Raw genomic sequence first — 15,771 nt, 5'->3', positions numbered from 1 at the left:
CACGCCTGCCGCGTGGGCTCGCCAGGTGAGAGGCCGGCGGGCCCCGCGGCGTCGCCGGTATGCGACTTGCAGTGGAGCGGCAGCGGACGGTGCGACAGCTTCGGGCTGACGGCCGAGTCACGGACTGTCACCGACTGTCGACCCGGCCTGGCCGACAGGAGACTGCTACGGAGCCCTCTTCGGCGGCCTGGCTCAACGGCGGGACCTCAGAGCCGCCGGGTCGCCGCTGAAGCAGCGTCGAAGCTTCCCTCTGTCCGGCACGGTGCTGCAGTCAGCAGGTGTCCGGCGTAACCCCTCAGTGCTCGCCCCGCCCAGCAGGGGCACCGGTCCGACACCGCCACCCCCTTCCTCCAACAGGCCGGCAGTAATCGCCGTGCCGACAGCGTCGTTAAACGTCGGTTCTGAGCGACGACGGCGTCACTTGCACAGCCCCGGCACCTGCAGCCCTGCCCGGGCGCGGCTGTAGAGCGGCCCGGAGCGGCGCCGCGGCGTCATCCCCGCAGGCGAGCCCGGCCCTCCGCAGCTGCCGCCGCGCTCGCACTCCTCCCCCGGGCCAACCGGGCGCGACGGCCCGACTAACTGGTCGCTGTCACGGATTTGCCGAGGTCGATTGCGCCGCGGCTCGGCCATCCTGCCAGGCTCGTCAGATCTCGGTCCGCACGCGCAGCTGGGTCATCCAGCGCGGTCGGGTCCAGTCTGGTCTGGTCTGGTACGGCCCGGTCTGGTCTGCTCCAGGCAGGTCCGGTCCGGTCCGGTCCGGGTCGGGTCCGGTCTGCTCCGGTCCGGTCCGGTCCTGTCTGGTCTACTCCGGTCCGGTCCGGTCCGGTCCGGTCCAGGTCCGGTCTTCTACGCACCAGTTCAGCGCAGAACGGTTTCCAGTCTGCCCCCGGCCGGCCTAGCCGGCGCTCAATCCGATCTAATCTTATCCAATCTGGCTCAGGATGACTCAGCCCCCGACTCCCCGATATAACATGACAACCACGCGTCCCCGATGACTCAGTCCCCGGCTCCACGATATAACATGACGACCACGCGTCCCTGATGACTCAGTCCCCGACTCCACGATATAACATGACGGCCACGCGTCCCCGACTCCACGAAATAACATGACGACCACGCGTCCCTGATGACTCAGTCCCAAAGCAAAAACACCACAGGGAATATGACCGGACGGTGCACTGAACGTGAATATGCCGCTCCAGCCCAAGTGGCTCGCGCTGCTCAGTTCAAACTTCTGTAAGGTCAATCGTTACGGCCGAGGGGCTGCATTATGAATGGTCGAGGCTACCGCACGCGGCGAATCGGCCAGCGATGGAAATCGATGGCGGTCAGATTGCGGGTCCAGTAGCTCACCGCTCACGGCTCCCACACCGGTTCCCTCATGGATCCCTGGTGGCGGGCGCCGTACGTCCCGAACACGGCATGCTCTCGTGATGTCCTGGGGTGGAATGGTCACTGGTCACCGCCTTCTGGCCACCAGTGCACTCTCCCGCTGTCCTCGGGCGGAAAAGTCAGCACCTTCTAGTCACCATTGTCTGGCCATTGGCCTGCGCCATGGACGTGGCGTGCTCTTCGGATGTCCTGGGGCGTACCACCCTCTGTACGTGAGCCATGCGCGTGGCGCGCTATTCGGACGTCCTAATGGAAAGATCACTAGTCACTACCCTTTAGACTCCGGTGTGCCCGCCGCAGGCCACTAGTCACCACCCTCTTGACTCCTCCGGTGTGCCTGCCGTAGGCCACTAGTCACCCCCCTTTGGACTCTGGTGTGCCTGCCGTAGGCCACTAATCCCCACCCTTTGGACTCCTCCGGTGTGTCTGCTGCAGGTCACCATTCACCCCTCTCTGGACTTTGGGGTGCCTACCGCTCAGCCATCCACCCGGCGGATCTCGCACTCCGAATTGTTCGGAGTTCCCCACGGGGCTGATGCAGCGCAGAACAATGTGTTTGCCTTCCCTTTTCGTCTGCGGAAGGGTCGCAAACACGCACTGATATTTCTACAAGGACATCGACTCAATGACAAAGTGCTGAGCCCAGGCGCTTGTCATGCAATTTTCATCCGTAATAAAAGTATACAAATCGGATCTGAAGTAAAATGATAAAAAAAATCGGGCCTCATGCAACATGATAAAGAAATCAGACCTCATGCAAAATAGTTGTGTCGTGAGTCGAACAAAACCAGACATTTCATTATTCATGTCCGGACTGGCTTGCACCCTTTGCTTTATTCTTATTCTCTTTTCTATGCCTGCCTGCCTGCCTCTTTTATTTTCTATTTTCTATCACATGCTTCTTTATTTTTTACCTCAGAGGCCATTCACCTGCGATCTCAGGTGAGGCGAGCTAGAGCAACGAGAAACGGCGTAGGATATCTTTCGTCAGCCTGTATCAGACATGTGAAATAGAGCAGTGATGAATCCGATCTTTAACATATCGAAAAAATTGTGTCACAACGGCCAGCTAAACTTTTTTAGATGCTTCCCGTTTTCCCAAGAACTTAGCAGGATATGACAATGCAACAACAGAGTGGAATGACTTTTGGAAAAAGTTATCAGATTCGTATCAATGGACAAAGAGGGTGTACTTCACTGCACTGTATTTCATACCGGCACATCTGCCCACACTGGTGGCTGTAAACGCACCACCGCCTTGATCAAAATGAGACGATGATTTAGAAGGGCGGGGGAAGGTATTTGTAGGATGTAAGAGTGAACAGGCCAGGCACTTGGGAAGAAATTGGTATGGGAGAGAATGGATCTAGGGCTCGTCAATCATAAAAGGCGTCAGCACCACAGGCCGCAATATGGTGAGGGTCTAAATGAGTGAAAACAAATGAAGCATGACCATTGATAAATGACGGCGAATCGATCCTCGTTTCTAACTTTCGCTCTCGAATTTGCTCTAAAGGTTTCTTCACGCATTTAAACGGCATATAACGTAAGCTCGCTTCAACATCCACAGACCGTTATTCGGAGTCTGTTGGTTTTGTGTGGTAGAGAATTACGCTTCACCATGTTCACACTTAATTCTTTTTCAGGGATATTTACAACAAACAGTTTATAGTTCTGACACGCACAGTTCAAGACACCATTTTTATCACGTATCAACGTTCTGATGAGATGTTCAGCGGAATGGTGCAATTGGAAAACGTGCAATGGTGCAATTGGTCACGTATTTAGATCCAAACTTTGTGATGAATTTCTTTAATCTCTTCTTCCGACATGTTCACTGAATATCAGAATCGCCGCTTAAAAAATACTCCGAGCTGTCTTATTTCTCGAAATCACCTTGTGACGACGCAATCATTAAAGCAAAGACACTTCGCCACTCTCACTGTGTATTAGTCGAAATGCAGTGTTCTGAAAAACTTCACGCCAACGGCACAAAAGCCGCGCCGTCGGGCCAGCTCCAGCCGGCCGAGCTGTCGCCAACGACTGCACGGACGGAGTAGATGTGACGCTTCATGTGAAGCCGGACAAGTCAGGGATCATAACGCAAAGGCCAGTCCGTTTATATTAAGAACTAGGCAAGCCAGGCAATGGGGAAAGCAACGTCAGAAGGGCCTTTCAAAGCTGCAAGGTACATGTCACTAAGTCCTAAATCCCATCACCTTCGAAGGTCAACTCTGGTCACGAAGGCGAAGTTGGACCACGGTTTATCTGGGATGATCTGGTCTTGATAAGCTACCAAATCTCTCGTAATGCACTTTAGAGCAGTTTAGCTGAGAAAAAATAATATAAGAAGCTTCTATATAGTGTTTTTCTTGTGAGAAATAAGAACTTGAAAATATCCCTCTGAGCAAATTGGCATCGAAATGACCTAAAAAGGTGATAAGTAATGGACTGTGCGGGGCAGAAACCTACAATTTGTGTTCAAAACGATGAAAATTAGGCAAATTTCAGCACCATGTTGCAAGCTTTCAGAAGCTGTCCCGGACCATCTGGTGCTTCTTTAGCACCGCACTCGTAGGACGAGGGTTGAGGGCAAGGAAGAGAGATCTGATGCGCCCATGGCCGTTCCAGGCCACAAATTGCATGCTGTAGCGAAAACCCTATGCAGTGTCGCAGTTTTTCATTGTTAAGCTGACCCGACACTGTTGTTGGGTCGGACGGGGATCACGGTCTTGAGCACGGTGTACAGCTGCACAGTCGCGACTTCCGTGAGAGTAATTAAACTGGTTAGACAGGTATAATGTTAAAAGGGATGCTTTACATTTAAAGATATTGAAGCAAGCATCAGATATGATGGGACAGGCTCACTTATAACCATGAGTGTACTTTTTAAGTGGAAAAACTGTTCTAGACAGCACGATTCCCTCATTAGCAAATTTGCTCCTCAATGCGTCATGGTTTGATTACGTCATCGTATCCTCCACAACATTGATTGAGAGCCAATTGACGGCAATTATATCTCGAAATTGCTCCCACGAACACCAGATCGGAACGCTTTGATAATTATGGTTTTATTGGCCTTGATGGCCGCATACCTTATAGAATGCCAGAATTTCAATGGCTCTATGACGTAATGAATGCCAAGGTGACTTTTAAATACTCTTCCCGATATACTTTCCCCATTTTCACGGCCGTGTAGCTCAGAAGGAAAAAAGCTACAGGGGATTAGGTCTCAAGGGGGGCAGAATTGTATACAGCACCGAAAGGTCTCCCGGATGATTATTTTAGCTCAAAACTACACGTAAATGTGGAACGCTCCCTGTAACGCTGTTGTGAGCTTTAATTGTGTTTGTACATTTGCATACGTAATTCAATCCAACAGGATCAATGTGTGTCGTGCTCGACCAACCGCAGCACGACAGTTAGCACCTCCGCCCAGACTATCGGTGCTCCGATCTGGGGCTTCAATTCCGGTCCCACCTGGGTCAGATCCGATCAGACGTAGATAGTGGTGGAATTCCGTTTCTCCCAGCCGCCGGTCTGGTCCTGACCCCGCCTCGCGTGAGGCTGGCACCTGTTCGCGGCCGGCTGCTGTTGTTGGCCGGCCGGTGCGTGTCCCAGTCGGGCCTCGGCGCCGCCCTGCTCAGCCAGTCGCTCATGTCGGCGGGTGACAGGACACGCCTGAACGGGAGGGGAGGGCGGTAGGCTGCGTTCGGCGGAGCCAGGCCAGGCGGCGCGTCATTCGTTCCCTCGGCACCGTCCAGTGAGCGCGCCCGTCTGTCCGGTGTACCTCGGCGCGCGCGCGGTCCCTCGGCGCCGTCCAGTGAGCGCGTCCGTCTGTCCGGCGGGCCCCGGCGGACCGGCCGTTTGTCAGCCACGCCCCGCCGCCGGCTCCGGCGGTATCGACGCCGGCGGCCGCCAGGTGTCGGCGCCGGCCGCCGACAGTCGGCCGACCGCGACCGAGGCAGGCCCGCCGGCGGCGCCCGCTCCGTCGCCCGCCAGACCGCCTGCGGCAGCACCGCTGCGCCATGGAGACCGTGCCCTCGCTGACGTTCACGCCGCCAGACGAGACCGAGTCCGGGCCGTCGCCCAAGACGCAGCGCAAGACGTCACACGACCGGCGCGGGTCGCAGAACCTGCTGCAGTCGGCCGGCATCGGCATCGAGAAGCGACGCCGCTCCAGCACCGGCCAGTACCGTATCGAGAACAACCAGGTGAGGACGGTGCTCATGTGTCATTGCCGCATCGGGAACAGCCGGGTGAGAATGTCGCTCATATGTCGTTACCGCATCGAGAATAACCAGGTGAAAATAGTTTTCGCATATCAACTACATCGAGAACAGCCAGGTGAGAAGGCGACGTTGTTCAGGCACCGTCCAGAACTACGATGAGAACTACCATGTGCGAGACTCATTTCACAAGAGTGGCAAACAATGCATTAGTGCAAGTGTCTCACAACGCATGGACGTGTGTTTTGCAGCACTTACACGTGCGCAATAAAAATTGGGGTAATTAGCCTCGGCAGGGCTGCACTTAGGGTGATTCCCTCGCGTATTAATCGAAGGAAATGTGGGCGAAAGTCCCATGCTTTCCCATAAGGGAGTCGCGTATGACAGAGCTCGCGTCCTCCAGTTACGCCGGAATCTGCGCATAGCTACATTTGTGCATTTGCGGCGTATTTTACTTTGCTATGGTCTGTTTTAGTAGACCAGCATTGCTGTTGACTTGACACCGAGCCTTCTAAATCAATTTACGGAACTATGGCCACCCAGTACGATCTGTTACGTTGTTTACTATTCACATGCTTGTGGCGTGTTGTAATGCACAAGACGGAAACAAGAAGGGCGCAATGATTGTGTGGCGTGGCAGGAAATCTGGAAATTGAATGCGTTGAAATTGAACGAAATTGCGAGTGAAGTTGAAGTTGAAGCAGCAGATTTTAAGGCATACCGACGCAAGCCGAGCTATGGTGCATCTGGGGATGATGTGGTGATGTGGTGCAGACCACCATCACCACTGCACCGATTCCTCCCCGCTGCCTGCTGCATGCACCAGCCTGTGGCCATGGCTGGTTTGTGATGCTCCATATGGCAGTGAGTGGCTGTTTATAATATGCCGACGAATTCAAACGCAATGCGCCATGGACTGCACGCTCAAGAGGCAGCGCCTTACCATGGGTAGCTCAACATTCGTGAGCCCTGTCTCAACTGGCCAGCAGAGCGTGACCTTTGTCGCGTTCCGATGCTGCAGATATCCTTGGTCACGCGGAGCTTGTTACCTCATAACCAAGGCTGTGAGGACAGCGGAGTGCGTGGGGATAACTGCCGGGCCCTGACTGACGCAGGGACATCAAGCTGCCGGGCCCTGACTGACGCAGGGACATCAAGCTGCTGGGACCTGGCTGACGCAGGGACATCAAACTGCCGGGGCCTGGCTGACGCAGGGACATCAAGCTGCCGGGCCCTGACTGACGCAGGGACATCAAGCTGCTGGGGCCTGGCTGACGCAGGGACATTAAACTGCCGGGCCCTGACTGACGCAGGGACATCAAGCTGCTGGGGCCTGGCTGACGCAGGGACATTTAACTGCTGGGGCCTGGCTGACGCAGGGACATCAAACTGCCGGGGCCTGGCTGACACAGGGACATCAAACTGCTGGAGCCTGGCTGACGCAGGGACATCAAACTCGCCGCGCCACTGTCGAGCAGCTGCGAAACGCTGCCCGTGAAAGAATGGACACGTATGACCACTATGTCCCTCTTAACACAGTAAATATGGGGCCGCTGGAGCCCGCCGACGCCCGAAACACGCGGCCGTCGGAGAAAGCTGCCACGACAAACATTAAGCTGTTCGTGCCGCCGGCTGACACGGCGAAAGCCAGGCTGTTGCAGCCAGCTGATACATCGGACGTAAGGTTATGCTTGGGACCGTCTGACGCAGTGGACGTCATGGACGTGGACACAGTGGACACAGTGGACACACGGACCGGCTAACGCAGTGGACATGGGACCGGTTGTGAAGCGGGCTGGCACCGTGAACGCAAAAGGTCTCTCTGGGTTGCGCGACTGGCCACGGACACGAGATCATCTAGCGATGCGTCCGCACTTTAAGCTTGCTGTGTGGGACGCGGCCACGCCTCCCCGGTAAATGGTAAGGGCCGATGCCGGTTCGATGTCAGCCTTGATGTGGTTTAAATGTGCTGCGAAGCTGTTTTGTGTGGGCAGAACGCAAACTGACCCGAGCGAGACAGAAGTCACTGGAGCCTGGACTCCGTCAACCTCAGTAGTGTTGACGTCAATGGGTTCAGTGGTGTTGACGTCAATGGGTTCAGGGCCATTGATGGCAAGCCCTGTCCACGCCAGCTCGCAGCATTTGCGCCGTACCCATATCCGTTGGCTGACAGTGATGCTTTGCAGGCTGGTAACGTTAGTCTTGAGTGGGCTGGTCTCGCCTTTAGAGCAAGCTGTGCAGCCACGCGAGAGCATGTGTTTTTTCGCGTGTTAAGAAGGGTAAATTTGGATGAGTGCTGTTGGCTTATTGTTTTTGAATGGAATGCTTTACATGTGAAGATAGTGAAGCAGGCATCCGATATGGTGAAACAAACTCACTTATGCTATTGGCATACCTGTTAGAGAGAAAATACTTATCGACTGGCAGTATTTGAGTGACGTTATTGTGACGTCATGAATGTCAAGGTGACTGAAATACTCTTGCCGACATGCCTTTCACCATTTCCGCAGGCGTCTAGTGCAGAAACGGAGGGGGGAGGGAGTGGAGGCTAAGACATTAAGAAGAGCAGGATTGTGAATCACACGAACATGTCTTCAATATGCCTATTTCAGTTCGAAACCCCATGTTAATATGGGACACTCCCTTCGGTATGGCAACATTCACTGTCCGTAGCTGGAAAAAAACGCGGCATAACGCGAATCCGGCCCGCAGCGAACCGACGCTGTTGAAGGCGTGTCTCCTAGCCATGCCCGTTGCTCTGAGTCGAGCCAGACCAGCCCCAGCGCCGTCGTTGCCTGAACGTCCGTGGATCGCCGAGAACGGTCGCGCTGGCCGATCCTCGATCGCGCTGGACGAGAGGAACGCCACGACGACACGATGTGCACCCGTTGTAGGGCTGGACATCGACCGATGCCTCTTTGCCGGGGCTGGTGGGTGTTCGTGGATAGGGGGAGGGCAGCAGTCGATCGCAGTCAGCGTCTGGTACCTGGCTGCCTGTCAGTCCCAGGCCGCGGCCGTCGTGCTGCCGCCGCCGCTGGACGGATCGGGGACATTAGCTCAGCTCGCCCGGCCGGGGAGCCGGTGGCGCGTGCATGTCCGAGTTGGCCGGGCTCGGCTCGAGCCTCAGTAGTGCAGAGACCATGGCAGTAGGTCAGAGCTGAACGATACCGCCGCTCCTGCTGGGACATGGCGAGCAGGCGGCTGCCAGAGATAGCCCGTCACAGGCACACAGTGCGAATCGATCCTCTCCGGCTTCAACGATGGACTGCTCATAGCACGTACCGAGTGGGCCAAAAAAGGTGTGAGCCGGTTGTTGAGAAAATCGTTTGGGTCCATTGACTGGTTCAAAAGCAATCGTTACAACACAGACTGAAACGGGAAGGACGGTGAGATCACTCGCAGAGCGAGATTCGTTATAGTTTGGGCCGCGCCGTGCCATATCTGCGAACGGGCCTAGAACGACCCCTTTGATGCGGCAGGCAACTCCTTGTTAAGGGTATGGGACTGTGCCAGCTCAGCGAGAAGAAATGTGCGCTGTTCTGGGGAGAGACGTGGGTGGAGGAAGACTTCTCATTCTGTTACAAGGCAACATCAAGGCCGCCACATCCTGCTTTTGTTGCCTTCTTTATCTCCAAATTGTTTATGCCGGAGAGCGTGTTTATTGCTCGTCGTAGGACACCCGATGAAGCTAGCTCAACATTCACTCTCCGCGTGCAACATTTTCGTGTTGGGTAAACACATCGCGCCCACCGGGCTACTGCTGGGATCTCCAACAGCAACACGGCCGAGGGTGCGGTTTTGGCCGCTGCCCCTGGCCGCGGCGCCGCTCCAGGCCGCGCGCGGCGACTGCGTCCACGGGCGTTGCCAGCCGGACGCTCCTGCTGGAAGGCACGCTGGACGACTGCCAGTGGGGGCACGACGAGCGCGCGCCGGAGTCGGCCGCGGAGATCGAGGCGAGCGCGCCTGGCGATCTTGCAGCGGCGCGCCCCGCCTGCCGGAACGGAGCGATAAATATATACGCAGTGAGATCATACCGATACGTGCTGAACTGGATGGCGTCCGTGGGGCGCCGAGAGGTGGCGCTGCCTAGCCTGCGTGACAGTGATGTACTGTTCGAGCTCAAGGACGAGCTACGTCCGAGGCACACGCCCGCCACTCGCCGCCTGCGTGTTCCCGGCGTTGCCGCCCGGGTGGGGGGGACGCACATGCCGCAGGCCCAGCCTGTATTGTCCTCGGTAGCCTCGCTACCAACCCCATTGTCTTCGGTAGCCTCGCTGCGCAGCCTATATTGTCCTCGGTAGTCTCGCTGCAGGCCTAGCCTGTATTGTCTTCGGTAGCCTTGCTACAGACGCAGCCTGAATTGTCCCCGGAAGCCTCACTGTGTGCAGCCTGTACTGTCTCCGGCGGCCTCGCTGTGCACAGTCTATACTGTCTTCGGTAGCATTGCTGCAGGCTCAGTCCGTATTGTCTTCCGTAGCCGCGCTCCAGGCTCAGTCTGTATTGTCTTTGACAGCCCCGCTGTGCGCAGTCTGTATTGTCTTCGGCAGCGTCGCTGTGCACAGTCTGTATTGTCTTAGGTATCCTCGTTGCGGGCCCAGCCTGCATCATCTTCAGTAGCCTCGCTGTGCACAGTCTGTATTGTCTTCGGCAGCGTCGCTGTGCGCGGTCTGTGTTGTCTCCGGCAGCCTCGCTGTGTGCAGCTTTTGATGACGCGCGTCCGGCTCTTCTGTACCACGTCCGGCACTTTTTGCAGGTTGTTTACGAGACCGACAATGGAGAGACGGAGCGAATGGAGATCGTCAAAATACACGAGAAGCACGGCAGCTTTCGCAAGGCCATCCCCTATATGCCTATGCCGGTGGCCATAACGCTTTGCGTGTTGAACGTGATAGCACCCAGCATCGGTAAGTACCGAATTCTCCCCCCCCCCCCCCACCCCCCACCCTCACAGCCTGTGAGCGAGCGTATCATGGAGGGAGGGAGAGAGCTAAGGAGGAGTGAGGGGCAATAAACATGATGTGTTTGGCCTGACAGCGAGCTGAGTGAGGTGAACGAGGCACGTGTGCCGTTTGGCAGGGACGTTCTTTCGCCGCAGTGCAGTACAAGTGCACGCACTTACACAGGTGTTTCGTGCAGAGCACGTAGACAGATGTTTGCAGACAATTTCATCACATCTCGTGACATGCGTGAGCAACGAAGGGCGAGCCTCTTTGACACATCAACGGATGAACTAAAGTATCGCCTCAGCTTAATATAGCATTTGATACGATATACGAGGCAATGCTTTATGAAAAACTCGAATGATTTCATTCTGTCGAGTAGCCAGTTGTGAGTGGTCGTTCTGAGAACTCAACTATAGTTCGTCACATTCATTATTCATAGGACGCTTTGTGCGTCGTACGACGAGCGGGGCCATAGCCGTTGCGAGAGCGGTCTGGCGCTTCCACGTACATGATGCGGAAAACTGGGCTGATGAAGCGAGACACCTTTAGCATCCGATACCAACAGGCTCGGCCATTGCCATGGGAAGTTTACCTTTCATGGCATTCAATAAGACAGTTCTAATAACCTCATTCCTGGTAGGATAACCAGGAGAATGTAGAGATGGACGCATGTAGTAATATTGATTAATGACAAATGTATTCAAAAGTACATCTATCTCTCCATTATCCTGGTTATTCCACAACGAACAAGGCAAGCAGTGCTGTCTTATCTATATGCATAACGTTGCTCGCAGATGCACTTAACTTGCGTAATTTCATGATATTCAATATGTAGAGGTCCCATGAGGTACAAATTGCTACGTTGCGAAGAACGTTGCTTGAACATCAGCCGACTGTGAATATTGTGGAGCATGTCAATTTAAGCCGACGAAATCGATGAATTGGCTCTGGTCTGGGGATTGGTAGCATAGGCAAAGTACAACAAATATATAAATAGTTTTTTACGGAATGTTGATCACGTACCCAATTCCGTATTACATGTACTACGTATCTTTGCAATTTGCATGACCCGTTCCCTCTCAATTAAGCCACAGCGTCTTGAATGGGCAGTTGGTTCTGGAGAAGGTGGCATTGGTCTGATGCTGCTTTGAACAGCAGGGGCCACTACATTAGTGTTACGGCAAGAATTCCTACCGGCAGGAGTTCTACATCAGTTATACACGACATTACTTCCACCGCAAAAACTAATACAGACTTTGCTTATACGTGACATTACTTCTACTGCAGACTTATACGTGGCATGAGTGCTACACGACAAAACTTATGCTTCAAAAACTTGTGCACGCCATCACATCTACTGCGAAAACTTTTGCAGTCTTTACGTATACACGACATTGCTTTTAATGCAAACACTCATACACGACGTGGGTGCCGCACGACAAACTTATGATGCAAAAGCACATGCCAGTCATTTCTTCGACAGTAGAGACTTATGCAGTGATTAGTTATATAGATTACTCCATCTTACTACGAGTAATAGGTGACATAAGTGCTACACAATACAACTTGAAAAATAGTGAAAAACTGTGAATAGTGATACAGGCCATAACCCGCAAATAACAACCGTCAGCACTCCAAACCGCAGGTTAAGCCTCACTAAAATCCGTCAGGCAATGACCTCATGGCAGCACTTGGCTGGGCGAAATCCGACTGCATGTGCCCACTCCATGGTGTGGACACATTATTATCGTAAATATTGCAATAGACATACCTACAGAGGAAACAGTTCTTGTTTTTCAATAGTTCGACATTTTTGCAGCTGAAAACGTATGGTGCACTGTCATAATGTTCAATGAAATTGGGTTCAAGCAGGAAAAACGGCTCGATCTACCCCAAAATGCAAAACATGGCGTTTGCCCCGAATGTGACGCACCTTCCTCTCAGAGTTGAGGGGCGGATTGAGTCGCCGACGGGAAACGAAACTACACTTCTGGCTTGGCATTCACTGGAACACGACATTATTTCTAGTTTGCGCCCGTCATTAGCATTTTGCCACCCAAACCGCAGTCTTTGTCCAAACGCCTACACCGCAGATCTAAAGAAAACACGTGATATAATGATTGTTTCGTATCAGCACCACATACATTTCATTGTAGTAGCCCAGTTGGAGTTCCCTCCTGATCTGTGAATGACTTCTACACCCCTGCTAGGTGTCCACGAATTTGACACTTCACAGCAATCATTAGAAGTAGAGGTAATTAGCGTTTACGTAAAAGCTATACAAAATTCTGTATTCAAAGTCATGACAATTTTACATTCTTAAAGCACTATTCTGTAGTGTACTACTTATGTTGCGTACAGTTGTTGTGCATTGGAATCATCGGACTGCATGAGCAGCAGAGGCAATGACGAATGCAAGTTTTTGAAGCACAAGTTTTGTCATGTAACGCTTATGCCGCTTAGAAGTCTTCGAAATCGGAGTTCAGTCCCGTATAGGAAATGGTAATGTAAGTTTCTGCTGTAATATTAATCAAGAGCATTCGTTTTTGAAGCATGCGTTCTGTCGTGTAGCACTAATGTCGCGTGTACATTTTGTGGTAGAAGTAATGTCATGTATAAGTAATGACCGCATAAGTGCTTGCTGTAGAAGATATGGCGAACATGAGTTTTTGCAGCAGTCACGTCGCACTAACGTCATGTGTAATATGGGCAGCAGAAGTAATGTCGTAGCAATCCTATCGGTGGGAGCTTTTGTTGCAGCACCAGTGTCGCGTAACCTTTGCCATTACGGGCGTCCATTTATTTTCCGTCAGGCTGTTAATCTAGCATCGCCGTCGTGCCAGGTCATTGAGACCTGTCCGATTTTGACCCATGTTCAGTTTTTTTTCGCAATTTGATTATTGAATTTCCATGGTAATCAAGTGGATGTTATCGGTCGTGATGACATTGCCACACTGCAGAACTGGCCCGTCTGATCGAACAGCTTGCACGCATATGCCTTGCAGCTAAACAGCACACCTTTAAAAGATTACGCTTCCTGTTGCGGAAGTCTACATGGATCCTCATCTGCAATCAGTGGTTGCAATCAAAATTAGCCTCTAGCCTCAAGAAGCCTTAGCCTCCAGAAGCGGTCACCGCCTGGCCGGGCCGAACCTCGTCGAACCTCTCCAGTTGGAAATGGCATTAATGGGTGAAGTTGCGGACAGAGTAAGCCTGTGACTCGAACTGTGAGAGAGCTTTTAGCTTCAGTAAGGTCCGGCCCGACCCCGAAGTTCGCTGATCGTAGCTTCACGGAATGTCCAGCAACAAGAAGTGCATTATTTTAAGTGCTGTATAAAACTGTTGGGCATCCGTTAACAAATTATATAATCAAGTGCTTTTTTCATGTAGTATTGTGGCGATGTGCTTCAAAATTAAGCTACGTTAGCCTGTGAACAGCGCGTTCAGTTACCAAGCAGCAGAAGTAACCGATGGCTTGTTTTGCTGTTCATCACCGATGGCTTGTTCTACCGTTCATCACCGATCGCTTGTTTCTCTACGGTTCCACGACATAAGTGCCACAGCAAAAGCTCCTGTCGACGGGGGCGCTACGACTTGATGTCTACTGCCAATATTTTGACGCATTTCTGCCACGCGACAAAACCTATGCTGCAAAAACTAGTACCTGCCATTACTTCTGCTGCAAACACACAGTTATTACTTAAACCCATTACTTCTGCCGCAAAAACTCATCACGTGACATTAGTGGTACATGACAAGATGTATACTTCAAAAACTTATACCCGCCGTTATCTGTGCTGCAAAAAAGTACGGAGCCATTCCTTATACACCACACTACTTCTACTGCAAGCGCTTCTACGTGACCTTAGCGCTATACAGCAAAACTTGTACTTCGACAATGCATAATTGTCATATCTTTTGCTGCAAAAATTTGCACAGTCTACTTATGGCTGACATTACTCCTACTAATAATGCTGACCGTGGAGTGCAAAATGCCCGTACACCTAGCAGGGATGCAGGAAAAAATTACAGCTTAGGAGGGAACGTCAACTGGGCGGTACTAAATAACATGCTCGTGGCGCTGATGCGAAATTTATCTATGTATTATGCTAAGTACTTTGGTCGATTTCTAGGCTTGGCGGATGAGCAAAGGCTGTATTTGTGGCGGCAAAATGTAAGTGACGGACACATTTTTTTAATAGAAGTAACATCACGTTTCAGTGGGCACCAGACCAGGACTGTTGCTTCATATTCAGTCGGTCACCCAATCCGCTCCCTTTATGTGATAGCAAGGTTTGGCATATTCGGGGCAAGCGCGGTGTTTCATGTGTTTCGGGCAGGTTTGGCCGTTTTTCTCTGCTTAGCCCGCGAGCTTGTTTTGCAACAATGCGACAGCACACCACACATTTTCAATAAAAAAGCGTCGCGCAGACGTATTGTCGTCGCGGACTGTCCATCGCAACATTTACTGAAGCAGTGATGTGTCAACATCAAGGGGTGGGCATCTGCAGTCTGATTTTGACCAGTGAAGTGCCCCCGTGCGTTCGTTTCCTACAGGATTTTAGTGAGGTTTTACCTATGAGTTATGGTGTATGGGATGGAGTACCCGCGATGGTCATTTATGGGTTATGGCCTGTATCGTGTGACACAAATGTAACATATAAGTATTGGCCGAAGAAGTAAAATCGCTGACAAGGAAAGGATGTATACGGTTTTTACAGTAGCCATACATGTGTGATGAGATGGGCTGTTCTGTTGGTAGCACCGAAACTGTCTGCGTCTAGACTAGCTTTCAAGAAACAACGACGTTCAGGGCATCACAATGTTTGTACTTCCCCATGGCAGGCATCTAGGATCGGTCCTGTCGGCGATGGGTCACCCAACCTTTTATTCGAGGCATTATAGCTTTTATTTTTCGTAGGCGCCAAATACAAACGGATTATTGCAACGACTCCAACATTCGTTTTTCAACGGGCACCAAAATCAGGGGTACACAGCTTCTGTGCCTTCCACTATGACGAAATCCCAAGTCGGATCTCTCATCGAAGAGATACCCGATGCCTTCATCTCGGTCATCACGACCTGTATTTTGAAAAGGCATCTATTTATAAGGAGGCACCACGAGGCCCTCCAAGCCCTTTGATTTCAAGTGGCGTCAAATTCCAGAGGACACCTGCCCCATTTTTTCACGAGGAACAAAGGACGCC

At 52.3% G+C, this 15,771-nt stretch overlaps 1 protein-coding gene across 2 annotated transcripts in view; it reads left to right on the top strand.

The window, feature by feature from the left end:
• LOC119093130 (protein stum homolog) overlaps positions 1-15,771 on the top strand; it is a 37,565-nt gene that overhangs the window by 9,669 nt on the left and 12,125 nt on the right. The window contains exons 2-3 of one of the 2 annotated variants that reach the window (XM_037216034.1): positions 5,458-5,606; positions 10,375-10,525. In XM_037216034.1, the coding sequence (XP_037071929.1) occupies positions 5,458-5,606; positions 10,375-10,525 (300 nt within the window). Of the gene's footprint in view, positions 1-5,349; positions 5,607-10,374; positions 10,526-15,771 lie in introns of those variants that run through there. The other variant, XM_037216032.1, reaches the window with a different exon arrangement.

This window comes from Pollicipes pollicipes, unplaced genomic scaffold (assembly GCF_011947565.3).
Source record: "Pollicipes pollicipes isolate AB1234 unplaced genomic scaffold, Ppol_2.1 Scaffold_4002;HRSCAF=4701_pilon_pilon_pilon, whole genome shotgun sequence".
Classification (NCBI taxonomy): domain Eukaryota; kingdom Metazoa; phylum Arthropoda; class Thecostraca; order Pollicipedomorpha; family Pollicipedidae; genus Pollicipes; species Pollicipes pollicipes.
Note: the sequence above shows the minus strand (reverse complement) of the source record. Positions and strands in the feature narration are given on the sequence as shown.